The following is a 27,951-nucleotide window of genomic DNA, read 5'->3' as shown; positions in this document are numbered from 1 at the left end:
AATATTTAGATACTAATTAGGAGTATTAAACGTAGACTATTTACAAAACCCATTACATAAGTGGAGGCTAAACGGCGAGACGAATCTATTAAACCTAATTAAGCCTAATTAATCCATCATTAGCAAATATTTACTGTAGCAGCATATTGTCAAATCATGGACTAATTAGGCTTAATAGATTCGTCTCGCCGTTTAGCCTCCACTTATCTAATGGGTTTTGTAAATTGTCTACGTTTAATACTTCTAATTAGTATCTAAACATTCGATGTGACGGGTGCTAAAAATAAGCAGGAGAAATCAAACCAGGCCTAAATAATATTTTCATGGAGATTGCAAGAATTTATTGGTGTCACAGGAGTACTGGACACCACAAAAGTAGTCTGGATCCGCCCCTGTAGCTAAGCTCGATGCCCCAGCTCTTCTTGCTCGGTGTGAGTAGAGGTTACGGATGTCCATGCAGCCTACAGCCCGATAGCCCGAGCCTGGTTTTTTGGCCCGTCCCAAGCCCAGCCTGACCCATAACTCCTCAAGCTCGAGCTGACCCGGCCCGATGGCTCGTGCCGGGCGTGGGCCAGCACCTCGACCCGACAGGTGGCACGGCTTGGCACGAAATCGAATGGCCGACCCATTACCGGCCGTCTACCAGCCGAGCAACGGTCGGGAGGAGGGTCATATATGACCCCCCACGCTCAGCCGCGACCCCTCCGCAAACCCTACGCCCTCGTCTCCTCCACCTGCCACCTCCTCGCCTCGACTCCTTCGCTCCCGGCTCCTCGCCTCCTCCCGTCCCGCACCCGCAGTCCTACTCCACGCCTCCGCCTCCTAGTTGCCTTGCCGGCTTGCCGCCGGCCGCTGGCTGCCGCCACCGCCCACCTCTCTCTCTCTTTCTGCCTCTCTCGGCTTTGGCTGGATCCACCAGTGCTACCGCGCTGCCCACCCGCCGCTCTCGTTCTCCTGATCTAGATCTAGATCCTCCTGATCCTCTTCTTGTTCTCCTGATCTTGTTCCCGCCATCCTCTCCGACTCCGGGCTGCAGCGTCACTGGTAAGTTGTAGATGCTCCTGATCCTCTTCTTGTTCTCCTAGATCTAGATCCTCCTGATCGTCTAAGCCTATTTGCTTCTCAACTAACGTGTTGCTGACTTGCTGTTGCCTTCTTAACCTTTTGGTGTTTGGGTCAAGTAAATAAATATATTATTATTCCTAATACTAGTAGTACATACGTATATGGGGAGGGGCCCAGCAGCATCGGGGGCCTGGAGAGGCCTCCCCGTTTGCCCCCCCTCAGGGCCGGCACTGTCCGGCATTGGTAGGTACCCACTTGTCCTCCTGATCCCCTTCTTCTTCTCCTGATCCTCTTCTTGTTCCTAATTTTGTTCGTCAGGTGTCGCGCGTCGTTGAGGGATGGAGCGGTTGAGGGACGCCGGAGGGGGCTGCCGCCGCCACACGAGGTCATCATGATGGATGAGAACTACACTATCAACAATGACCTAAGGGCTTGTGGGCTGCCTGGTAAACCACTGTTCCTGATCCTCTTCTTGTTCTCTTGATCTTGTTCTGATCTTGACGCTCTTCTTGTTCCTAATCTTGTTCTTCTTGTCCTCGTAGGCGACGATGAGGACGACATGGCTGCCAGAGCCGTGGCAGTCTTCGGTAGCTCTGCTTTTCCCGTCAATATGGATGCTGCCGGTGCCAGAGGTTCTGCCCCATCTTCTATGCTGACTACCTCAATGGGAACCAGTGTCCGCAAGGGGAAGCAACGATTTGCTGCATGGAACGACTTTGAGGAGTTGTTCCATAGAACGTTCTTTTTTGAACTCTTCTAACCAACACATTGCAGCTTTCCATAACTTCTGCATTGTCAAGGGGGTACGCCCTCGTAAGTTTGGTTTAGATATGGATGTGAGATGGAATTCTACATATCTCATGCTCAAACATCTACTACCATATAAACTGTCTTTTCTATCTTTATTTCTACTCATTATGGTTTGCACAATGGCCATCCACTACTGAATGAAAGCCATTGGGTAATTGCTAAGAAAATTTTGTTATTCCTTGAAATGTTTTATGATTCCACTGTTACTTTATCTGGTGTTTACTATCCAACAAGTCATTTGATGTTGCATCATATTATTGAGATTGCTGGTCGTTTGCATAGCCAAGAGACTGATCCACTGCTCAAAAACATTATTGTTCCCATGAAGCTCAAGTTTCTCAAGTATTGGCAAAACATACCTCTGTTCTATTCCTTTGCATTCATTTTGGATCCTAGAGTCAAGATGAGAGGTTTTCATAATGTTCTTCAGCTTCTTTCTCAGACAATTGGTGTTGATTACTCTTCTTATTTCACTGAGGTAAGAACTGAATTATATAAGTTGTTTAACAAGTATGAAAACAAGTTTGGTGTAGTTAGGATGCACAGGCCCTCTCAAACTACAGCTGCTACTAGTAAGAAAAGAACTGCATGGGGTAAGATCTTTGGTGTTGCATCTGGTTCAGGTGGTTCTCCTGTTCTTTCATCTACACCTCCTATATCTCCTGCTTCTGAGTTGTCATCCTACTTGGACAGTGACACTATTACTTGCTATGAGGATGACTTCAACATACTTAGTTGGTGGCATGAGCAAAAGCTATCCTATCCTATTCTGTCCATACTAGCTAAAGATGTGATGTCTATTCCAGTTTTCACTATTTCTTCGGAATCTTGTTTTAGTCTTACTGGCAAGGTGATCGAGGAGCGGTGCCGGTGGTTGTTGCCGAAGACGGTGGAGATGCTGACCTACCTCAAGAATTGGGAGTTGGGAGATGCAAGGGCACAACATGATGTTGAGAAGGAGATCAATGAACTGGAGGAAACATACATAAGCTCCTACCCAGACCAAGATGAAGGCCAAGCTTGTCAGTAAGTCAATTCCTAACTGTTCTTCAACTTCAATTGCTAAACACTTTGTTCAATTGCTAACACTTTTTCTTCCTGCACCTTTAGGCCTGCCCCAGGAGCAAGCTGAAGGCTGAAGGCTGAAGCTGAACCCTGTTCTGTTGGACTGTTGCCTGACTGCCTGTTGGTGTTCTAGTTCTATACTTTTATGTCTGTCTGTGTGTGTTTGTAATGTTGAATTCAACTTGAACATTAAACTTGAGCTAGCTGTACTCTTTTTCCCTTCCTAAGATTTTCTCACGAGAGTGGGTTTTTATCTAGGAAGGTTTTTAATGAGGCAGCCATAGATCTAAGTGTTAACAACTCTATCTATATTGATTATGAATTTTTGTTATCTGTAATGAAAGTGTGATGAATCATGAATGTGTGATCTGTGATGAACTTGAAATTTTGAATGTTTGATGAACTTCAAAGTCTAAAATTGTGAATCAATGTGTCATCCTGACTTGGTGAAGTGTTTTTTTCTCTTGACGAGCTACGGGCCGGCACAGCACATCAAAATGGCTGGACTCTTCGGGCCGGCCCGGCACGAAAAAGGCCTTACAGGCCTATGCTTGGGCAGCCAGTGAGGCCCATGGGCCAGCACGACATGGCATGACAGAGTTGTCATGTTGGGCCAGGCTCGGCACAAAAAATAACGGGCCATGCCGGGCCGGATCGGGTGGTCCGAATGGACATCTATAGTAGAGCTCAGCTTGGCCCACCTAGATCCGGCTTGTGGTGAGCAGAACTCAGCCGAGCAACGCGCGATGGCAGGCAGAGCGTCTCCAGGGAGCGGTGCTCGATGGGCGGCCAGTGGAGGCAAACCCTCGGGCAGGCTGAAAAAGGGGCAGTGGGGTGGCGGAGAGGGAAGGTGCGGGTGGTGATGGTCCAGGTGGTGAGCTCCAGCAGCCAGCGAGCGGTCACGGCACACTACAGGTGCGGGAGGAACAGGCCCGCGTATTGGGAGAGGACACGAACTCTCCGTCTACTTGAGGAGAGTTGAGAGGAGGAAATATTAAGATAACCATAACAAAATATTGGCGAAAGAAAGAATTATTAGAAAGCTGCTCTTACCCTTTCTTCGGTTTTTTTCAAAAGAGGGGACGGGACCGCTGGATCGGAGATGCTATAGCCAACTGTTTTGATTCACCTATTTTTTTTTAACCTTGCACTAAAATTCTTAACACGACCGGCCTGTCAAGACGACCAACGAGGGAAGTTTCATCACTGGGAACTCTTGGAAGACCAAGGCGAGCGATTATCACCCACGTCATGCATGCTCTCCACCATTATTATTCTCTAATCATACACAACAATTCCAACAAAACGGACCAAGTCGAGTAGCACACCAACAGAAAGGGTGGCTCTAGGTAGAGCAGTTAGCTCTAGTCACCCGAAATTCAGATACACCTTTCAGGGTAGCACTAATGTTCCGCAGCAGTAAAAGGGGTTTTGCACCGATGTCGTAATCTAATCCTTGTACTTCATGTCCGACACCCTGAAGCCAGGCATCTCAAACGAAGTGGCAAACTTCTCAACCTCCGCCCTTAGGTCTTCGATGTCCTGGTTGTTCACCAAGCCCTTCTTGAAGTCCTTGAGAATCTTGCCATGCCCCTCCTGGACCTTTAAGCAGATGGTCACAGCCTGGTGAAGGTACTCGGCAATTTGCACAAAGTCCTTCTCAACCAAACCCCTCGAGGTCATTGCAGGTGTACCTGGAACAAGTGTTCAGAGAAGATAATGAACTTGCTGCTAAGCTATTGGAATGTCAACAAATAACAATTCAAGAGCCCACAATTTGAAAAAGAAACCATTCCTGTAATGGCTTTGAATATGGTCGAATGGATGTAGCACCCTAAATCTTCTTTACAAAAAGCTTTCATAATGAGTTTGTGTCTATTTTGTTCTTTTGTAACATCTCAATGATGCAGATACAGAATTGCCTAATCAACTGAATGTTAAACATGCAGGAGCCATTCTGAACATTAATAAATCATTATAAACATGGAAACATTGACATTGAAATGTAACTGAACCGCAAAAACAATAAATTTACTGTAGCACATTCAAACGCCATAATGATCGTATGTTGCTTTTTTTCTGGAGCAGCAACAAACTACAAACAAACTTTAGGCCTTCAGAGGAATTCTAGAAAATGATAATGTAGTCCTTCCATATGCAAGGTTAGTCTTTGACTGCTATATCATGGCCCTTCATACTTAATTGAAAAAAAGAGAACAGGTAGTTTGATTACTAGTATGTTGCAAGAAGTTCTAGAATTTAAGGTTAAAGTACTCATTTGTCCAGCAGAAAAAGAAGGAACTAAATTGTGCTGTTTGGACCAAGGGTACCTAACTAGGATTAGAATCGTTCTGACTTAAAAAGGCCCTATTCAATGATAACAGGAAACATCATTGAATGGGACCAGATGCAAATAGCCTACACGAAAAATCATGTAACAGTATTAGGTCATTTTTTTGTGTTGGCCCATCTCACAGCTCGCATACTCCCAGAGACCACAGTATATGACAAGTGACAGGATTAAATTTACTGACTCATAGCCTCTTTCCTTCCCAATAACCACTAACAAATTCAGAAACATGTGGTAAAAAAGCAGCGGTACCATATTTATGCACATCACACCACACGATAGGCCTTGTTATGTTGTAAATCTGTTAGCTAGAAAGAGATACTGACCGATGCGCACGCCGCCAGGTGATAATGCACTGCTGTCGCCAAAGACAGCATTTTTGTTCAGTGTAATACTGCATAGGTCGCAGAGCAGCTCAACTTTATTACCTACAATTTCAATAAACCTACATTAGAACAAGTTTGTACAACCTGCTAAGGGTAAACCAAAAGATGCCAACAAATCCTGCAGTGCATACCAGTCAAGCCAAGAGGACGGAGATCCCAGAGAACAAGGTGGTTCTCTGTTCCGTCAGTAACCAACTTGTAGCCCTTACTCATCAAATGGTTTCCAAGGGCAACTGCATTTGCCTTGACCTGCTGGATATAGGCCTTAAATCCAGGTGACATGGACTGCTTCAAGGCTACAGCCAGCGCAGCAATCTGGTGATTGTGAGGACCCCCCTGGAGTGAAGGGAATACTGCAAAGTTGATCTTGTCCTCATAGTCATACAGAGCACCCTCAGGCTGGCCTTTTTTGGGAGGCTTCGGGCCCTTCCTGTAGAAGATCATACCAGACCTTGGCCCTCGAAGACTCTTGTGGGTGGTAGTGGTAATCACATCTGCATACTCAAAAGGATTTAAAGCTTCCTACAGAACAGTGAAGGGATTAGTTAATATATGAAATATAAGAGTTCTGCAGCAATTCTATGGAAACTTGAAATTCTTGCAAAATTCCTTTTGAAATTTTTGCACTCCAAAATTCCCGAGGAAACAACAGCATCACTATGGTCTCTTATCCAGAACACATGCACTCACTAATTCATTTGTATGTTTATACGCCAATGATTAGTTATTGGTGCAATAAATGCGAAATATTTCTGTACATTAATACTTTTCAGAGATTCAAATATCATAGGAATTTAGAATTGTCAACAGATTTGGCCAAACCTGTGCACGCCAACCCCACCTAAACAGATAGTGTAGAAATTTTCTTTCAGACAAGTCTATTTTCTCCCTTGGGGCAAAATTCCTCCCTTTACTCCTAAAACTTTTTTATGCAAATCCCATGGAAGAAATTGGCAGCTCCTAAGCTATTTTTCAGGAAAGAAACCAGCAAACCACATCTTTGTAGTGGGAAAGAAACTTTGAAATTCCCAGACAATATGTATAATGATTCTACATCAGAACATAACACTGGCCCAAATACAGAGCTAGGGGTGTCAATTGGTACACCCTAAGGTCACCATTGACCCTCTTTAGTCCAATTAATAGTACAAGTTTTTCAAAATGTGGCACATTTTGGAAAACTAGTACTGTTAGTTGAATTAAAGAGGGTCAATTGGTGCACCTTCGGGGGGGATTCGCACCCCCTATGCAGAACAGAACAGAAAATAAGAATTAAGACTTTGCATCAACTATATATCTAGCTAAAGGTGAGTAACACCAGCTGACGGTGTGTTGATTCCTTCCCTGACTTAGAACCAAGTCATTTCATATGTCTGGACTCTGGAGGACTACAAGCCCTGTGGACCAGCCGTGCTCAGGAAAAATGCACTTTGGTATCAATTACACAGGTAATCACAACCGAGGTAAACATTTAGATTGATAAAGCACGAACATAAATTGCGCAGCAAAGCAATCGATAATTTAAATGCCTCGTGAAACGGACAAGTTGGTACCTGTGCGGCGACGAGACCACTGATATGAGCCATGTCGCAAAGCAACATGGCACCGCACTTGTCTGCAATAGCCCTGAGCCTGGCGTAATCCCAGTCCCGCGGGTAAGCGCTCCCGCCGCAAATAATGAGCTTGGGGCGGAAATCCATGGCCTTCTCCTCCAGCCTGCCGTAGTCCACGTATCCGGTGTCGGAGCTCACCTTGTACGGCAGGCTCTCGAAGTAGATGGACGTGGCGGAGATCTTCTTGCCGCCCGCCGTGTAGTACCCATGTGTGAGGTGGCCGCCCGACGGCAGGTCGAGTCCCATGATCCTGTCGTGGGGCTGGAGCAGCCCCGTGTAGGCGGCGAAGTTGGCCGGCGACCCCGAGTAGGGCTGCACGTTGACGCCCCAACGTGCCGGGTCGAGGTGGAAAGCAGCGAGCGCGCGGGCACGGCAGAGCTCCTCGACCTCGTCGATGACCTCGTTGCCGCCGTAGTAGCGCGCCCCGGGCATGCCCTCCGAGTACTTGTTGGTGAGCGGTGAGCCCAGCGCCTCCATGACGGCGAGCGAGGTGAAGTTCTCGGAGGCGATGAGCTCGATGCCGGCGCGCTGCCGCCGCTTCTCGCGCTCGATGAGGTCGTAGACCTCCGGGTCGGCCTCAGAGAGCGGGGTCAGCCCCCAATCCGCCACGGCGTCCATCGCGGCCGCGGCGATGGGGGCGGAGGCGGTGAAGACCGCGGCGGCGGCGGAGAGGCGCGCGGGCCTGGTGGCGGCGGCGGAGAGGAGCGGGAGGCGGAGAGGGGAGGTGGAGGCTGAGAAGGCGCGATGCCTGTTGAGAGCCCCGGAGACGGCGCCGGATGCTGCCGCGGCGGCGGCGGGGCGGGAGAGGTGGTGCGGGGCCATGGCGGCGGCCATGCGCGCGCGAGAGGTGCTCGGTGGAATGCCGCCACGGATGGCGGCGCTGCGACGCGGGTTGGTTGGGGGGAGGAGTGTGACGGGTGTGAATGGGCCGGTGCTGGGCTGGGCCGCGGCGCAGCGGGTTCCCCGGTTTATATATAACGCGGTGGGGCTGTCGCGGCCGCTCGTGCGCCGCTCTCTTTTTCGGCACCGCTGATTCCGGCGGCTGTGTGCGATCGCGCGGGTAGAAGGATTCTCGTTGTTTAGATTTTTTTTTTAGTTTATAAAAAAGGTTTCGTGTTCTATCTCTAGCTGATTCGGGCGTGTCTCGCGCTGGTAGCGACGGAACAGGAGGAACCCTTGCTTTTTCGGGGTTTTTTATCTCTCAAAACTGATTCCCTTCGTTTTCTTGCGGGTCCACGGCCTGACGCATGGCAGTATGTCTCCAACATGTTTACAGAGCGTAGGTATTTTGCAACTTACAATTGTGGTCCCACCGTTCAGAGCCGGATGGCACAAACAGTGCCCATTAGCTAGCTGTAAAGCACCTTTTACGATTTTCCTTATACTAACCGAATCTGTGTGTTACTGTAGGCGCGTTTGGTTGCCTTAAGTCGTATCGAGTTTCCCAGAGCTAAGGCTATCCGCACCGCTAGCCTGTAAGTGGAACGGAAATGAAAATATAGAGGTCCGACTCCCGCACTGCAACCCTGTATCTCAAGCACTACCGCTCCATTCACTACAGTGCGCCTCCAAACTCACAGGCTGCGCACGCGAACGCTATCCGCTCCAAATGCGCAGGAAGGATGGGGGAGAGAGGGTGCTGGTTGAATGGAGTTTGGGATAGAGGTCCACCGACGGCAGCCATTTGCTTTACCGGTAAAAAAACACCTGTCACGTGGGCTATCCTCTTTTTACAGGTGTGGATGCCGCCTCAGCGGTGCGGATAGCCTAACTAGCTCACATTTGATTGGATGTCGTATCCAGTTTCCCAGAGCTAGCTAGCTCACATTTGATTGGATGTTTAAGCGGTTTAGGGGGTGTTTGGCAGGGAGGGGTTAAATTTTAGCCCCCGTCACATCGAATGTTTGGATACTAATTAGGAGTATTAAACATAGTCTAATTACAAAACTAATTGCATAACCCCTAGGCTAAATCGTGAGACGAATCTATTAAGCCTAATTAGTCCATGATTTGACAATGTGGTGCTACAGTAACCATTTGCTAATGATGGATTAATTAGGCTTAATAGATTCGTCTCGCGATTTAGCCTAGGGGTTCTGCTATTAGTTTTGTAATTAGCTCATATTTAGTCCTCCTAATTAGCATCCGAACGTGTGATGTGATAGGGCTAAAGTTTAGCCCCTGACATCCAAACGCTCCTTTAGTCAGGCTATGCTTATGCAAGGAGGGGCTTTAGCGAGGCATATCTAGTACGAGAGAAATGATCATCCCCAGTAGCTTGCGCTAGCCTCCTGCAGTACGGCAATTGAGTCCCGTTATCTTTCATGTGCCACATCTTCTTCATCTCCGCCTCTGGTGTCACCTCATGGAGCAAGAGGGTGATCTTGTTCAAGCCAAGCCACCCAACTAAATAAAAAGTGTTCAAACTAGACTAACTTTGTACAGGCAACCAAATATTAACCAAATGCATTGCTTAAGCCAAGCTTCAGCTAGGCAGGCTAAGATTTCTAGCCAAGCAACCAAACACACCTTGCGTTATATCACTAGATCTCTCACTAGATCTCGATTTTTCATATATAAACGTAACTAACCTATCTCCTTTGTAAAGGACTGAGAGATCTTGATTTTTCATATATAAACTAACTAACCTATCTCCTTTGCAAAGACTGACCATTAACAGTTGCTTCTATAGTTGCCAAATAAGGTTTAGCTGCTCTTCGAACAAAGGAGTCCATATTAACAATGAAAATTTGACCTATTTTTTATGTGCAATTTAAATAGACATACATTTTCATATAAATATGTTATTATCATTTGAAGCCCATCGAATTTTTTATTTGTACCATTACATTTTTTCTTTTTAAACCCATCAAATTTTGACCAAACGTATTTTGTTCTACTTAATTAGTCACATCTGTTTTTTTATTTTAATGAGAAGGTTCCTCGAGATAAAAAATGGCTACAACCATATTTTACCACACAACAACACGACGTTTCTAGTTCTACCCTTTAAGCTGAGTCGACAAAAAGCTTATTTCAAATATGGCTCCGCTTATCTTCGTGCTCGTTTACCGCAAAAGACACGTGGTCGACTGCTGTTGCTGTCATTTTGCTCGCGTACGGTGCACAGAAATCGCGCCACGCGCAAGGTTACTTATTTTTAGCATCCGTCACATTGAATGTTTGATACTAATTAGGAGTATTAAACATAGACTATTTATAAAATCCATTACATAAGTGGAGGCTAAGCGGTGAGATGAATCTATTAAACCTAATTAGTCCATGATTTGACAATGTATTGCTACAGTAAACATTTGCTAATGATGGATTAATTAAGCCTAATAGATTTGTCTTGCCGTTTAGTCTCCATTTGTGTAATGGGTTTTGTAAATAGTTTACGTTTAATACTCCTAATTAGTATCTAAATATTCGATGTGACACGTACTAAAAATAAGCAAAGGGAACCAAACGCCCCCTAAGAACAACCTTATGCATAGATGCCCTTCCTGATGCTTGTGTTTTCTTAGATAATGGAACATCGGCCTCTATATCCACACATGAATATACATAGCTAAAAATGTCCAAGTCTCAAAATTTAAAAACACAAAAACAAGATAGACAGCTAGAAAACTAAGAAATAAAGTTAGAAAATTAAGAGTTTGTTTGATTCTCCTGTCACATCGAATGTTTAGATACTAATTAGGAGTATTAAACATAGACTAATTACAAAACCAACTACACAGATGGAGACTAATTCACGAGATGAATCTATTAAACCTAATTAGTTCATAATTTGATAATGTGATACTATAGTAAACATGTGCTAATCATGGATTAATTAGGCTTAATAGATTCGTCTTGCGAATTAGCCTCCATCTGTGTAATTAGTTTTATAATTAATTCATGTCTAGTCCTCCTAATTAGCCTCCGAAGATTTGATGTGACATGAAGTTTAGTCCGGACTAAAGAACCAAACACCCCCTAAGTTTCAAACTTCTATATCCTTGCTTCGAACTTGTGCAACAACAAATCTTCACATCACACATTTGCTTAGAAATTTTTTATGTCAGAAACATCTTGTAGAAAAACGGCCATCTGATATGCTTGACGATCCATGTCGCTTGTACCACTCTAAGTCGATACTGATACTTGTGTTGGATTTGAGAATCTATCTTAGTTCAAAACAATCAAATTTGATTTATACATAGTCTAATCTGTAGCAGAGGGGAAAAAATATACATATCCCAGGTATTACTGGTGTCATGCTCATGTCACGTGCATTTCATTCCTATAAGGTCATAGACTCATAGTGGATTTAACCCAAATACAATCATGCAGGCCTGTTTTTCTGGTTTAGCCTGTGACCAGGGCCAGATTTAGGTGGGGTGCGGGGGGCTCAACTGATGCATCAATAGAGTTATAGAGATAATGGGGAGGATGAGAGGGAAGAAATGGGGAGCAAAGAAGAAGAATGAAAGAGATGAAGGGGGGAGAAGGAGATCCCATTCCTGCCTCCGCCACTGCCTGTGACGACGACAGCGTGACACATCAAAACACGTCAAAGCCTCAACAACTCAACAAGCTGTTGTTGCCGTTTCAGACCCTGGGTCAGCAGACCACACGCTGGCCAGTGCTTTGCCCGAGCGTTGCATGCAGGCTGGCCCAACGCCCATTGATCAGACAGATGCGACCACATGGGGTCCAACGGCTCGTGCTTTTTCCCGGGCTATGCGAGGTTTCGGCCCAGAGAAAAAACAACAGCCCAATCCAAAATAGAACAAGAGAATTCCCCTGGGTAAGCACCTAGGGTTCCTGCACTCTCGCTGAAATTTCAGTGCGAGTTCTCTCTGAGTTCCTCCAATCTGGTCATATTCTTCTCCGCTCCTATTCCCCACCGCGATTCGGGCTGGTTAAAGGGCAAACACTGGGTTCGCTGCTCGGCCTTGATTGCGCATTGGTTTATATGTGAGTGGCGTACACTGTTACCAGATTGGGGAGATGGCTGAATCCAATTCAGAAATGCAGCATGGAAGGAAATTGGAGCGTGACTTGAATGATCTACTCCAGCACTTGGAGTTATGGGAGGATGAAAACCAAGAAATCGTTCTGGAAGAAGACATGGAGAAACTGAAAGCAAATGCGCGATGGACGGCATTGGCGAAGGTTTGTTCCCCCAAAACCTTTAGTCATGCTGCATTCTTCGCGAACATGAAGTATGCTTAGAGTCTGGCAAAGGATGTCAGTGTTAAGACTATAGAGGAAAATTTGTTTGTGATTCAATTTTCTTGTCTTGGAGATTGGTGTAAGGTGATGGATGAGGGACCAGGATCTTCAGAGGGAATGTTGTCCTCTTGGAAGAATATGATGGAATCACAAAGCCCTCTTCAGTGAAATTCAAGAGTATGGTAGCATGGGTTCGGATCTATGATTTACCAATGAGTTTTAGAACAAAAAATATAGGGCGTCAATTGGGGAATAAAATTAGGGAGTTTCTGAAGGTGGAGCTAGATGATGATATCACTGGGTAGCGAGACTATCTGCGAATCAGGATAAAACTGGATGTGGATAAATCTCTGACTAGGGTTGTCTATGTTTCTTTTGGGAATGAAAATCGTGTAGCGTTTAGAGTGAGTTATGAGAAACTTCCTAAGTTTTGTGCTGCCTGCCATATTGATACTGAATGCGGTGATGGAGTGCATGACAAAAAGGCTTTTCAATATGGTGAAATGTTGATTGCAAGCCCGGAGAGGATGGGAAAATTAGTGAAAGAAACCAGATCATCAGGGTCAGTGGATATGAAAGGGTCAGATTCTAGAGTCATCCAAACTTCTTTCACATAGGAAAAGTACTAAATCTAAAAGTGGGGGAAGCAACCAAAATGATTCAATTGATGATGTGGAGGATCTGTAAGATGATGTAAGAAGCCCCTTGAAGAGGGATAATGATAGACATCTGAAAGATGTTGGAAGTGAAACTCAAAAGCGCCTTACACCAGGAGATGCTAGAAAGCAAGAAAGTAACAATTTAGCAATGGTTCTCGTTCCAGCCAAGGATAAGATGGAAGGATTGATGGACAACCTTAAAAATACTATTGGCTATCCGTTATCAGTAGGTGCTGGTTAGAGTTATTTGGAAAAGGATGGAGTTTCAAAGGACTGAGGTCCAAAGCGTCTAAGAATGGAAGAAGGGAATGGTGTAGCTGATGATATTGAGATTAGATCGGCGGGCTCCCTAGAGGAGTACCGCCAGAAGCAATGAAAAGCTTAAGTTGGAACTGTCGCGGGATTGGCAACCCTGCGACAGTGAAGGAACCTTGCGATCTAGTGAAGGATTATGCCCCCTCGGTTTTATTTATTATGGAAACACAGATCCACAAATACCGAGTGGAAAACTTGCGATACACGTTGGGCTTTGATGCGAGTTATGTTGTTAGTAGTTCTAGTAGAAGTGGAGGCCTTGGTCTGTTTTGGAAAAATGATGCGACTGTATCCATTCAGAAGTTCTCAAATTACCATATTGATACAATAATAAGCGAGAATGGGAAACATCCTTGGCGTATATCATTCATATACGGGGAGCCAAACAGATCGTTAAGGTACCATACCTAGGATATCATGAAGCAAATGAGAAGAGATTCAGATCTATCCTGGGTATGTATGGGTGATTTCAATGAGATCCTCAGAAGAGAAGAGTAGTAGGGTCCAAATGATAGGGAAGAATATCTTATGGAAAGCTTCAGGGAGGCAGTTGATGTTTGTCAACTCTGTGATATTGGCTACTTGGGATTGGACTGGACCTTTGAGAAGAAAGTGTCAAGTAGACACTTTGTATGCGTTGGGCTTGATAGGGTACTGGCTTCGGCTTGGTGTGCTTGTTTTCCTCTTGCAATTGTCCTACACCTTATGGCTGTGAAATCTGATCACTGCCCTATCCTTCTTTCACTAGTGCCAGATGAGTGGTGCAACACTATACGGGGCAAGGGAAACCTTTTAGATATGACCTTATAAGGGAAACAAATGAGGGGTTATGTTCCCTGTTACAACAAGTCTGGAAGGATGGGCAACATTGTAATTCGATAAAGGACTTGAAGGACAAGCTTTTCCATCTTGGGGAAGAACTCAGGTCGTGGGGAGAGAAGAAATTTGGTGCTGTGAGGCGAGAGTTGCGGGCTCAAAAGAAAAGGCTGGAGCGACTGAGATCTGATCGAACAAGAAACTGTGTCAGAAGAGGGACAGAAAGTAGTAGAACGTATTATCTTGTTGAATTATCAAGAGGAGATTATGTGGAAGCAGCGATCACGCATTACATGGCTTCGCGAAGGAGATTGGAACACCAATTTTTTCCATTAAAGAGCGAGCAGAAGAAGAGCTAGAAATAGAATCGTCAAGCTGAACCGATAGGATGGCTCAGAATGCACAGATGTGGAAGAATTACATGGGATGGCAGTGGATTACTATAAAAAATTATTTGAATCAGAAGGCACGTCAAATATGCATCGAGTACTTGACCATATGCACCGCAAGGTAACTGATGAGATGAATCGTTTCTTGTGTGCCCCTTTTGAGGAAAGTGAAGTAAAAAATACTATTTTTCAAATGTATCCAACTAAATCGCCAGGCCCTGATGGTTTTCCTTTACATTTTTTCCAGCATAACTGGGATGTTTGTGGTGAGGATTTAACAAGGATGGTGCTGAAGGTTCTGAATGGAGATGAACAACCAAATGAGCCTAGTGGCACATTCATTATTCTAATCCCCAAAGTACAGAATCCAGTATCCTTGAACCAATTTCGACCAATAAGCCTATGTTCGTTGATGATAGCAAGGAATTCAAATCTCACACATGGCTCCAAGGATCAACCATCTCTTGTTCGTTGATGATGGTCTTCTATTCTTTAAAGCAACAACTAGCAATGCACGAGAAGTACATGAGTCGTTGACTAAATATTGTGAAGCCTCTGGTCAAAAAGTTAACTTGGCGAAATCATCTATCTTTTTCAGCAAAGGCTGTAAGCAGAATATTCGTGATGAAATTAAATCTATAACACAAGTGGAGAATAAGTCGTTAAATGAAAAATATCTAGGATTGCCTACAGAAGTCGGCAGGGCAACAATGGGGCGTTCAAGTATCTCAAAGACAGAGTTTGGAGTAAAGTTCATGGATGGATAGAACAAACTTTATCTGCAGGAGGGAAGGAAGTTTTAATAAAATCTGTTGCCCAAGCGATTCCTATTTATACCATGGGGTGTTTTAGGCTACCGAGGGGATTATGCGGGCATATTAATTTATTGATTCGAAAATTCTGGTGGGGCAGCAAGAGAGGGAAAAGGAAAACAAATTGGGTGGCATGGGAGAAGATAGTCCAACCAAAGTACATGGGTGGACTGGGTTTTAGAGAAATAGAAATATTTAATCTAGCTCTGCTTGCAAGGCAAGCATGGCGTCTTCTCATCAAGTCAGACTCACTTGGCTCAAAAATTTTGAAGGCAGTTTATTTTCCCTCGGGTGACATTCTAAGCGCGCCAATTGGAAACAATCCATCCAAGACATGCATGGGCAGATCCATGGGGTATGCCGGGGACCAGCATGGCAGTCGGCAGCACCTGACCAGCATGAGTGCCTGCCTGTGCCTGCGGCATGAGTGCGGGCGTGCGGCCTGCCTGTGCTGCCCGGTATTCGGCCCAGTGGCCCATGCCCATGTTTCGGAGGCTCCAAGCAGGCAACCACCGCGCACTCACGTCTGACGGTCTGACTTTTGAGTTCCGAGTCTGACGAAGTGACGAGATGAATCCCTCCGCCAGGCGCCAATCCGCCGCCACCGCGCCTGCGCGCCATGACCCCTCCGCTGCTCCGCCCGCCACGACTCCAGATTCCTCCGCTGCCGCTGCTGCACCAGGCCAGCACCACCAGGGTCTCATACTGGAGCTTCGCCGCTGTCCACCTCTCGCAGGATCATGACTTCGTGCGAGAACTTTTGATCGTCCACGAGGAGGTTTAAGATTAATTTATCTTCTATTTTTTTCTTATTTGAAAAAACTAATGTTCTTAAATATTTTTATTTATTTGTGTACGAGTGCTTCTCAAATTAATATTGTGGCTACAACAAGTGTTGAAAGTGTATTTTCTGCAATGGTTAAAGTAAAAACAAAGTTAAGGAATAAGCTCGGTGATAGTGTTTTGGACGATTGTCTAGTCACGTTTATTGAGCGGGATATTTTTTTCCAAGTGAATGAAGAAGTTATAATCAATACATTCAACTCATTCAAAAAGTGGTGGGTAAACAAAACAGATGTAAATTTCTTTTATACTATATTTCAAACTATTTATATTGTGATTTGTTAGTGTTTTTTTTATTAGCTTAATCTTTGAATTTATCGAATTGTAAATAGTTTTATCGAATTGCATAAGATTTTTTTTCAGGTATACCCTGTGGTAAAATCCTAGATCCGCTATTGAAAACATATGGGATGGGATCGATGTGCTGAAGCAAGGGCTGATCAGATGCATTGGTGACGGTGAAAACACACAAATTTGGGGCTGCAACTGGATACCAAGCACTTGTTTGCACAGACCTATATGCTCGAAGGAACCTAATCCTCTTTGTGAACTGATTGACCACACATCGATGACATGGAAAACTGAGGTAGTGAGGCAATTTTTCACTCCGATGGACAGTGAAGCAATCCTGCAGATACCAGTAAGCATGAGAAAACAGGAAGATTGTTGGGCATGGCATTATGAGAGAAACGGTCTCTTCACTGTTCGTTCTGCGTACAGGATGATGATTGAGACAAAAAAGAGTAGAGAGGATTATTTCGAAGGCCGGGCTAATTATTCTAGCTAATATTGAAGCAAGGTAAAAAGAATTGAAACAAATTTGGAGTATGAAGCTACCATAAAAAATTAAGGTATTTTGTTGGCGGTTTGCACTGAACTCAATACCTACACCTAGTGTACTGAAAAGTAGAAATCTAGCAACTACATCTGAGTGTAAAATTTGTGGTGCAGATGAGGATACGTGGGAGCATTCTTTGCTGCATTGCACAATGTCGAGGTGTGTATGGGCTTTGGTGGATGAAGAGGTAACAGAACTGATAGCTAATTTGCGTATTTCTGATCCAAAATACTGGGTTCTGTTTATGTGCAGCAACATTCCTAAAGCTGATGGGATACGAATCCTTATTACTTGTTGGGCTATATGGCATGCTAGGAGGAAAGCTATCCATGAAGGTGTCTTTCAGAGCCCTTTTTCTATTATGGCAATGGTTAATCAGTTAATACAAGAATTGGAGATTGTTGAGGGGTATGAAGTTGAACCAAAAATAGGGAACCAACATCAACAAAAGCCAAGAAACCAGCGTTGGATACCACTTGAGCATGGGCTATGCAAGATAAATACAGATGCTGCGGTTGACGGGGCAAGATCCAAAGGAGCTATTGCTGTTGTCTGTCGAGAGAATAATGGAGAATTTGTTGCAGCTAGTGCTATGACTGTACCGAATGTAACTGATCCTGAAACACTGGAAGCAATGGCTTGCTTGGAAGCACTCGCTCTTGCTGAAGATTGTGCCATCAGGAAAATGATAGTAGCGTCGGATTGTTTAAATGTTGTCAGGAACATCAAGGAAATGCCAAGATCTTTTGAGTGTGCCAAATTTGCACATGAAGGTAGGGAGTTCAGTAGGGAGGCTCACTATCTTACTAAGCATGTATGTTCTCTTGGAGCTGGACGACATGTTTGGTTTGGCTCCCCTCCTGTATTCCTAGATGTAAACGCTATAAAATGAGTAAATGAAAATCCCTATCTTCCTCTCAAAAAAAATCCAAAATAGAACAAGAAATCAGTCATTTCTTTAGAAATAGTAGAGATCGAGATAAAGATAAAGATAGTTATCTTTTTGATAACGCCTGCATAAATATTGAAATCAGCAGTAGACAGTAGTTGGCACCTCAATTTTGACCCAATGTTCGTGTGCAGACTAATCACTCCAGAGACCCCTTCGTGTCAGGCTTTGGTAATTGAACAACTCGTTCAGTTACCTTTTTGATATAACAAATACATAAATCTTCTCTGAACACAAGATGTTATCGTGCATTTCCGCATGATAAAGGCAGAACTTTTCAGCAATGTGCGTTTTCATGGATTGTCAAACTTTAGCTTGTTGGTGCTTCCTTCCTATAGGTTTGTCATCTATATAAACCTTCTTATAATAGTCTTTCTTTTACTGCCTCTCTCTTGTTTTCTTCTTCCTTTCCCTTCTTGCTAGCTCCAAGGCTAGCGATCTTACTGGTGCATGTGGTTTTTTCCCCACAGTTCTTGGTAATAGAAAACCGGTGGAAGAGTGAAACAATTTTACATGCACGTAACCAAAATATATCAATAGTATTTTTTGTAAATTTAACTAAATTTTTTCGAACTGGACAAACATCATGAGTAGGGGTGGATACAGGGGGCTCAATTTGTTGTCATATCAAGGGAAGTATAGAATTTCTTGGCAGGTATGCACGAGTTTATATTATTTCCAACCTCTAAAGATCATTTTCTGGCTTAGAAAGAAGCGGACATGAACATATCAGTCCAATGAGTACCCCGGGAGTATAAAAGTTGCCTAATTCAGCAGAAGCAAACAGATGGAAGATGCTTAACATAGTTAAGGGAGTCCTTGTAATCAACGTAACACGTTTAATTTTAATACATTTAATCTGAAATAAAATCAAAATTATCAATATATTTATCGTGTGACCGATAGAATATCACTGCAATTTCTGAACCGTGGGCCCACCAGAAGGCTGCACACCGAGACGTATCTGACATAGAGACTATAACGCAGGATGGCGTAGTCTACGTGGATCTCATCAACTTCAGAGAAGGTTCCCCTATCAGGCGTAGTGGCTTGATGGTCAAAGACGGTTTCTTTAGCGCGGCTTGAAGGGTCGCAGCACGATCATCACCAGCCTTTGTCGCCGCCTCTGTTTTTTGAGTAGTTCTTGTGCCGGCAGGGTCCACCTCAGCTACAGGAGCCTCTAGATCATCTTCGATTTCGATCACCTTCTTGATGACTAGCAGCTTATGTTGAGCGGTCTCCGCAGCTGCCACCTCCACTTCGGTCACCTCTTCGAGTACCTGCAGACTGCCACTGCCATCTTGAGAAGACATGGTGGTATTGGAATTACCTACTGGGAGTACTCGATCCTCAGGATCTTGTCCTTCTTCATAAGTAATTACTGCGAGAGGTACATCTTCTACGATGACAGACTTCTTTATGGCCCGCTTCACAGCGATGACCGCTTCTTCCTCGGTGGCGGAGGAATTGCAGATTCCAGATCGTCATCAGCTACGCGCTTCGTCGATCTAGAGGATGACCCGACCTTATCAGATGGGCGGGCCTTGATTTTGAAGTCTTCCTCAGCATCAAAACTGGAGCTGCTGGAGGCATCAAGTACCTCTTCTTCCTCATCATCGCTCTTAGTGCTCTCTGCCATATGTATGCGTGGAGCGGCTTCACAAATATCTTCTGATCTAGGAGGAGGAGGCGCACAGCAGTACAAATTGATATCTTCCTGCATAGAAAGACTAGTTACTACACCCAAACACTATAAAATAAGTACTCGGGGGCTACGGCTACGGGTACTTACAGGCTTTAGCGGGTTAGCAGCGCAGAATTCTCACACAATGGTGGGGGATCTCACCTACATTCTTGAACATCCGCTTCAGTCTCACCATAATCTCGTCTGTGCTGAGTTCCTTCGGAGACAATCTTGATGGGTCATTGACACCCGAGTACTCGTAGCCTTAGTGGCACCGCTGCTGCAAGGGCTGAATTCGCCGCTTCATGAAACTGAACGCTACTCTAACTCCTATCAGTCCTTCTTGTTTCAGTTTGGATATTTTGTCCAGGAGCTCGGGTAGTTGAAGGCAGTCTCTGTGAGTTGGCTCATCCAGCTACCGGTTGTTCCAGGTGGGGCAATGTCCTATCAACTTGGGGAGCTTGGGGTCGTGGTTGCCAATGTAGCATCACTTCTCTTTCCACCCGACATTTTAATCTATCAACTCGTAGTCCAAGTAGAGGGTGTTGAGCTTCTCCCACATCTGAATTCCGGCACCACCGAGTACTTGGGTGTGCTCCCTCTTAGGCTGCGGCTTCACTCGGAAAAATTTTCGTAAAAGTTGGAAGTGGGGCCTGATCCCCAAGAAAGCTTCACAGAGATGCATAAAAATAGTAGTGTGCAGAATGCCGTTGGGGTTTAAATGAACTCGCTCCAACTTGTGATACTCCAACAGACCCCAGAAAAAATCAGATGCGGGCAAAGCAAGACCATGCTCGATGAAATGAGCGAAGATTACTGTTTCATCCGGGTACTCCTCTAGTGGCCATGGGTTGCCGCAAGCGAGTCTCCAGTTGATGAAATCTCGATCTTGGAGTAGATTGGAAGCTACCAGTGCCTTGATCTCCTCCTCCTTCAGAGATGATCGCTTCCAAGCATACGCAGGAGTTGGCGGTGCAGTTTGATTTGTCTTCCCATACTTGGGTGCCGGCAACTGTGGCTCCTTCTTCTTGTCTGACTTCTTCTTCTTGTCCTCCATGGAAGGCTTGATAGCAGCAGCTTTCTTCCCCATCCTTGATGTCACAAGTTTTTTCTATCACATGTGCTTGGGTGCTGAGGGGGGGGGGGGGGCGGCGCTAGCGCTCAGAGATCGGGCAGCAGCGTCGCTAGGGCTACAGTGTGGAAGTTGAAAAAGCAGATGGCAAAGTTAAAACGAAAGGGATGATTTCCTTTGTTATTTATAACCACGTCGCAGTAACAGCAGCGAGAATAAAGGAATATTTAGGTTTAACGGACCTGAAGATTTCGCGGGACCTGATTGATTGACAGTTACCTCTATTTTTTTGGAAGAGATAAGATTTCCGTTTCAGAGATGGTCACGTTGACCAGAGGTTGACCCTTATACCCATCAAACTAGTCGGATAACGGCTCGGGGGCTGTGTGCCACCTGTCCATCGACAAAAAAAAATTATCTAGGGTTTTTAAGGGGAAAGTAATGCAAATTATAGATTCACCCTTAACCTGATTCTTCGATTCAACCTAAGGCTTGGGAGCTACTTCATATGGAGTGCGACTTTCATCACACTTCCATATAAAAATTCAAGATTGAAGGATACAAGAGTTGAGCACATTCTAGCCGCATGGCAGTGCTCGGGTACCTTTGAAGACTCAACTTGATGAAGTACTCGAACAGAACCAAAATTAGTCGTTGAAGTCTACAAAAGTACTCGGAACTGCTGCATTTGACTAAAAAGTACTTGGGGCTTGTCGTACATACATCTATGGGCCCACTAGAAGGTTTAGACAGTCCTAAATATAGGGCTGGACACCGAGACATATTTGACATGGAGACTATGGCATTGGACGGTGTAGTCTACGTGGCAAGAAAAGAACTAGTCGAGGATTAAGAAGAGTACTCTTAGCAATAGGAGTAGAACTCGTCTAGTCGAATCCAACTCGTATTCTTATAAATAACCGACCTGTAACCCTGCCCCTGGTAATATAAGGCAAGGCAGGGACCTCCTCCAAAGCAATTCAATATAACCAACACACAAGACGTAGGGTATTACGCTATTCAGCGGCCGAACCTATCTAAATTGTATGTCTGCGTTTACCTTTGAGTTCCTGATCTCGGCGAGCCCCACTAACCAAAACGCTACCTCGAGCACCCCCCGTGATAGGTTACCGGGTCTAAACACCGACAGTAACAGGATGCATTTTTCCAGCACTCATTTAAATGTTGTGATATTTAAGTAGTATAATACTTAATTAATACATGGAACCTTCCAAATGATCTAGCTAGGATGGAATATATTGCTGAAAATTAAGTTGGATTGAAAATAATGAGGATACATACGCCCAAATTTAATTTACAAAAATCATTTTTAAGCGCTTCAAATATATTTAATTTTGAAATTTGGTAGAATATTGATTTTAGACGATCTACCCAGGATTCCGATCTTGACAGCAGGTGAGACAACCAAAAAGAAGCAATTCCAAATTTAATTTCTCCTGAACTTCGAAACTACCTTTACTTTGGTTCAATTCAAAACCCAATTGTTGACACAAAGTCGTGCCGTACACAGAACACGCAACGTGTGCCCTTGACGGCAAGCGCGATATGCAAGACACGTCGCCAAAGGACTTAGGGCACCGAAGAACGCCACACCGGGAGGGACCTGTTAGGGTGAGGGGCCAATGGCGTGTCCTAGGATCGGCAAGACCATTGCTGGGATGATGAACGAACAGAACTTTAGAGTTGGAAGAGCTAGGGCAGAGAGAAAAACGAAAAAGATAATTTTGTATATATGAGTTCGATTGATGGTTAGTTGTTTTATGTTTAAGTGCATCTTTGTTGGTTGATCTTTGCATCTAATGCATCTGTTGCTATTCTATTAATGTATGTTGCTCCCAATATCCTCTACAATTAATTCTTGTATTTTTCCCCTTAGTTACCTAGAGTATGTGTTGTTTCTTGCAGGTATTAGACAGCATATGTAGGGAAAAAAAAACACATACACAGAGCTTGTGTGCAAGTTGTGTGTTGTAGCTAGAAAATGCTCTGAAAAAAAGTAACAGCTATAACACACAGTTTGTGTTAACTTTTTTTAGAATGTTTGTGTTAATGTTATGTTATAGCTGGAAAAAATGGTCTAAAAAAACAACAGCTACAACAAGATGCATTTTGTTTTTTATTTGTTTGTGAAATATTGTACCGGCGAAATGTGTACCAAATGGTATAGAAAAAATATTATGTCTATGTTACATATATATTTGTATGTATGAAAACCAGTGTAAATTTTGAACAGTCAAATGGCTGCTCTTTTTCACAAATTTCGAAATTTTTTAACGCTAACATGTAGTGTAACTGGGACTGTTATTGGGCTCAAAGTTAGCTACACACAGACCTAAACCGGGCCACACCAGCTCAAACAGACTAAAAACGGACTGGGACTAAAACAGGTCCTCAAACATATAGGGTTTGCTACAGGAGTCTGGCGGACCCGTAGAGCAGCCATACAGTTATTTCAGCACTATCTAAACAATAGAAATAGAGTGCTCTGTCTTCTTTTGGCGGATAAAAAATATGTATGAAGATGTGACGGATGTCTTCTTGATTATCTGTTATTTCAAACCAAATATGATGGGTTTCAAGAAACTATTTATCTTTAAACATATTTTATGGACATTGGTAGAAGCCAAGCGGACGCGGCTTCTCTATCTTTATATCAGTGCATGAAAAAACCATGACTAGTCCTATGTTCATATTACTCCTCATTCTCGATCTTCCACATAATTTAAAGTTGTTGCACAGCTCCATCTCTAGAAGCTACTAGTAATTGGGTGGTTGCCTATATCGATCCTCTTGGGCTCTTCCTCGTCTATATATATCTTCCTCTTCGATCACCTGTCTTTGTTTTTCAACCTTTGCTACCGAAAGATATCCAGGGCACGATGATTTTTCCTAAGTCACCGGAAGAGATCCAATAGACTTGTGTTTTGCTACTTATGAGTTTTCGAAAATTGGAGTGGTTGGGAGCTGCCGAATAGACCTTTCATATAGGAGTGTATAACTACGTGTATGTGTCAAATAGATTGAACACGGTTGCCTATCTTGACTCACCGTGGTTGCATGTTTATATAGGGACAAAGTCCCAACACATTACAATATATGTTGTTACATATAGAGTTTAGCCAGCATTCAAATACATCAAGCTTCTATCTCTATCTCTAGCAGGCCAACTCAAATCATAACAACTCTTTTCTCTAAGTTACAGTCCTCGTCTCATACGACGATTCTTCTAACAGCCCCTCCCAATCTAAACTTCTCTTCCTTTTGAGATTTAGATTGCTCTTGAAAGCTTCCAGCAACCCGTACGGCAGGGCCTTAGTAAAACCATCCGCAAGCTGATCTCTGGAAGCAACCAACCGCACCTGCAACTGCTTACTAACCACACGCTCGCGAACAAAGTGAAAATCAATTTCTATATGCTTTGCTCTCGCATGGAAGACTAGATTGGCAGACAAATATGTAGCTCCCAAATTGTCACACCATAAACACGGTGGCTGATGCAGCCGTATACCCAGCTCTTTTAGCATGGATTTCAACCATATTAATTCTGCAGTTGCATTTGCCATAGACTTGTATTCAGCTTCTGTACTCGATCTTGAGACAGTGGCTTGCTTTCTAGCACTCCAAGAAATCAAGTTTGGACCAAAAAAGACTGCAAACCCTCCAGTAGATCTTCTATCATCAACACTTCCTGCCCAATCAGCATCAGAGAAAGCACTAACCAATGTGGAGGATGACGCCCGGAAATTTAGTCCAAGATCCAATGTTAACTTGACATACCGAAGTATTCTTTTTACCGCAGTCCAATGAACCGTGGTAGGAGCATACAGAAATTGACACACTTTATTTATAGAAAATGCTAGATCCGGTCGGGTAAGAGTGAGATATTGCAATGCACCGACGACGCTTCTGTACCTTGTACTGTCGTCTGAATTTAGCAATTCTTCTTCATGCTTTGAAAGTTTATCACTAGTAGACAGTGGTGTACATGACGGTTTGCAATTTTCCATACCAACCCGTGACAGGATCTCCTTTGCATACTTCTCTTGTGTGAGCAATAGCGTATTCTTTTCTCTTTTAACTTCAATATCCAGGAAAAAACTGAGGTCCCCAGATCTTTTAGAGCAAAATCATTCTTGAGATCAGCAAGCAATGCGGTAACAGCTTCACTCGACGAACTTGTTACAATTATATCATCAACATAAATCAACATGTAAATTATGACACCCAACTTTTGATAAATGAACAATGAGGTGTCTGATCTAGACGCAACAAATCCAAGTGCAGTAAGTTTGGAACTTAACTTAGCATACCAAGCTCGCGGGGCTTGTTTCAAGTCATAGATAGCCTTGTCCAATTTGCACACAAGATGTGAAGCTCCCTTTTCAAATCCTGGAGGTTGCCTCATATAAACTTCTTCTTCCAGAACGCCATGAAGAAACGCATTCTGCACATCTAATTGTCTAAGACACCACCCTTTTGATACAACAATTGAAAGAACAAGCCTGACAGTTGCAATTTTAACTACTGAGCTGAATGTATCTTCATAATCAATGCCGTACCATTGCCAAAAACCCTTAGCAACTAGCCTTGCTTTATATCTGTCAATAGTACCATCTGATTTTTCTTGATTTTAAATACCCATTTGCAATCAATAATATTATTGCCCTTTGTTTCAAGAACTAAATGCCAAGTGTGATTTCTAATGAGAGCATCAAATTCATCTTGCATTGCGGCTTTCCATCTAGGATCACCAAGAGCTTCACGGAAATCACGTGGTTCCCCAGAAGCTGAGAAAAGCCTGTACCTGATCATATCCTTGAACTGTTTTGGTTTAGTGATTCCGCTTTGAAGCCGCATTCGTCGTCTTGATGGTGAACCAGCAGGTACGGCCGCATCTGATGGAGCAGCTGCCCCGGAACCAGCAGCCACGGAAGATCCAGCCAAATCCACACCAGATCCAGCTCCCGCAGATGATCCGGCGTCCTCATCCAGCGCTCCCGTGGGAGACGATCCGCGTGCTAGAGACGCGAGTGCTGGGGGCGCTCTGTCCTCTGGTGCTGGCGGTGGGACAGTGCTGTCCCCTAGCGCGGGAGGCGCGAAAGCAGCCGACGAGTCTGCTCTGTCCCCCCACGCGGCGATGTAGGAGCGGCAGGCGCAGTTATTGGGCCACACGGTGGAGATGGAACCGGCGAGGCGTTCATTGGTGCGACAAGAACAGCCGGCGGATCAGCTTGAAAATTAGTGCATGCGCCCTGAGAAACGCCGCCAGAGTTTACTGTACCGTTGTGTGCCGGCGCAGATGATAGCTCCTCTTGAAAAACAGCCTGCTCATCGCTAGATGGCAAATGGTCTAGTAATATTGTCAATACAACTTACATCCCCTGGATTACGAAGATGATTAGGTAAAAGGAGAGTCTCTTTTCTAAGAAGAACGCCTGCATTTGGATGTAAGTGGGCAAACGGAAAGATAGATTCATCGAAAATAACATCACGAGAGATGTAGATACGACCGGTGGAAGGATCTAAGCACTTGAAGCCTTTATGCATGAAGCTGTAACCAATAAAGGTACATTTAATAGATCTGAAAGCAAACTTTCGAGTATTAGAGGGGCGCAAGTTAGGCCAACAGGCGCACCCAAAAATGCGAAGAGAGTTGTAATCAAGCTTTTCTTGTAGCAAGCGTTTTGTAGGGGTATCAAAACTAAGAACTTTGCTGGGAAGCATGTTGATGAGATAAGTGGCAGTTAAAAAGGCTTGATCCCAAAATTTTAAGGGCATCGATGCATTTGCAAGAAGCGCAAGACCAACTTCAACAATATGACGATGCTTCCTTTCAACAAGACCGTTTTGCTGGTGGGCGTGAGGGCATGAAACACGATGTGCTATGCCAATCCGCTGAAAGAAGGAATTCAATTTCTCATATTCGCCTCCCCAGTCAGTTGCACAGAAATAATTTTCTTATCATGTTTTTGCTCCACGAGATTCTGGAATTCTTTAAAAACTTGGAACACATTAGATTTCTTTTTCAAGAGATAAATCCAGGTGAATCTACTAAAATCATCAATGAAGCTCACATAATAAGAATAACGATCCACAGAAGTAGGTGCAGGACTCCAAACATCAGAATGAATAAGATCAAGCGGAGCTTTGGATGAATTTTCTGAACTCGAATATGGTAGTTGATGGCTTTTAGCCATTTGACAAGCATCACAAATTGACTTAAAACTAGTACTGCCACAAGGGAGATTATTACGACTAAGCACACGCTGAACAATAGGATAAGCTGGATGGCCTAAGCGACTATGCCACTTAGAAACAGAAGGTTTGCTAACACTATAAACTTTCTTGCCGCCATTTTCTTCTGACGAGATAGATTCTAATGGATAAAGTCCTCCTTTGCATCTACCTTGATGAAGGATTTTCTTCGTTTCCTGATCCTTGATAAAAAAGAATTTTGGATGAAATTCCAGAAAGGCATTATTATCAGAAGCTAGTCTGTGGACGGAAACAAGATTTTTGTGGGCAGGAGGAACATGAAGGATATTGTTTAGACATAAGGTTCTACCCGGGGTATGTAAAGTTGAATGACCAATATTACTAATTTGCATACCTGAACCGTTGGCGGCCTGAACTTGATCTCGACCATTGTACTTGTCTTTGATAGTTAACTTGTCAAGTTCTCCAGTGATGTGGTCGGTTGCGCCACTGTCTGCATACCAATTTGTATCATAGCCATAACCTGTAGCTGCAGCGCCGGCCACTTTCTCCTGGTCATCCTCGTCGTATCTGTACCAGCATCTTGGTGCTTCATGACCGATCTTTTTGCAGATTTGACAGACAACCTTCTTGGGCTGATTTCCACTGTTATAGGTTTGGCCACCCCTGTTCTGGCCACCACGGCCACCACTAGTGCGCCCACGGTTGCGCCCTCTGTTGCCTCGTCCTCCATTGCCACGTCCCCGAAAACCTCCACGAGAAGCTGAATTTGCTGACGATGTGTACTGTCCCCCTTCATTATAAGCCTCCAGGTGCATCTCATAG

At 44.2% G+C, this 27,951-nt stretch overlaps 1 protein-coding gene and 1 pseudogene across 1 annotated transcript; one reads left to right on the top strand and one right to left on the bottom strand.

The window, feature by feature from the left end:
* Nucleotides 1–4,177: 4,177 nt before the first annotated feature.
* On the bottom strand, nucleotides 4,178–8,228 carry LOC117849785 (serine hydroxymethyltransferase 4). Its single transcript, XM_034731467.2, has 4 exons — nucleotides 7,230–8,228; nucleotides 5,808–6,198; nucleotides 5,617–5,718; nucleotides 4,178–4,634 (listed from the first exon to the last, which is right to left on the bottom strand). Exons 1-4 carry the CDS (start codon nucleotides 8,121–8,123, stop codon nucleotides 4,390–4,392), a joined length of 1,632 nt encoding a protein of 543 aa, XP_034587358.1. The 5' UTR covers nucleotides 8,124–8,228; the 3' UTR covers nucleotides 4,178–4,389.
* A 4,059-nt stretch (nucleotides 8,229–12,287) lies between these two features.
* On the top strand, nucleotides 12,288–18,312 carry LOC140222250 (uncharacterized; annotated as a pseudogene).
* The last annotated feature ends 9,639 nt before the right edge of the window (nucleotides 18,313–27,951 follow it).

This window comes from Setaria viridis, chromosome 3 (genome assembly GCF_005286985.2).
Source record: "Setaria viridis chromosome 3, Setaria_viridis_v4.0, whole genome shotgun sequence".
NCBI classification, from domain to species: Eukaryota; Viridiplantae; Streptophyta; class Magnoliopsida; order Poales; family Poaceae; genus Setaria; species Setaria viridis.
This window is presented reverse-complemented; position numbering and strand designations above follow the sequence as displayed.

Excerpts from the sequence above, each read along its gene's own strand:
- LOC117849785 (XM_034731467.2), bottom strand. The coding sequence starts at position 8,123 with ATGGCCGCCGCCATGGCCCCGCACCACCTCTCCCGCCCCGCCGCCGCC. Across the intron at positions 6,199-7,229 it reads GTGGTCTCGTCGCCGCACAG|GAAGCTTTAAATCCTTTTGA; the intron begins GTACCAACTTGT and ends ACTGTTCTGTAG. Across the intron at positions 4,635-5,616 it reads ACCTGGCGGCGTGCGCATCG|GTACACCTGCAATGACCTCG; the intron begins GTCAGTATCTCT and ends CACTTGTTCCAG.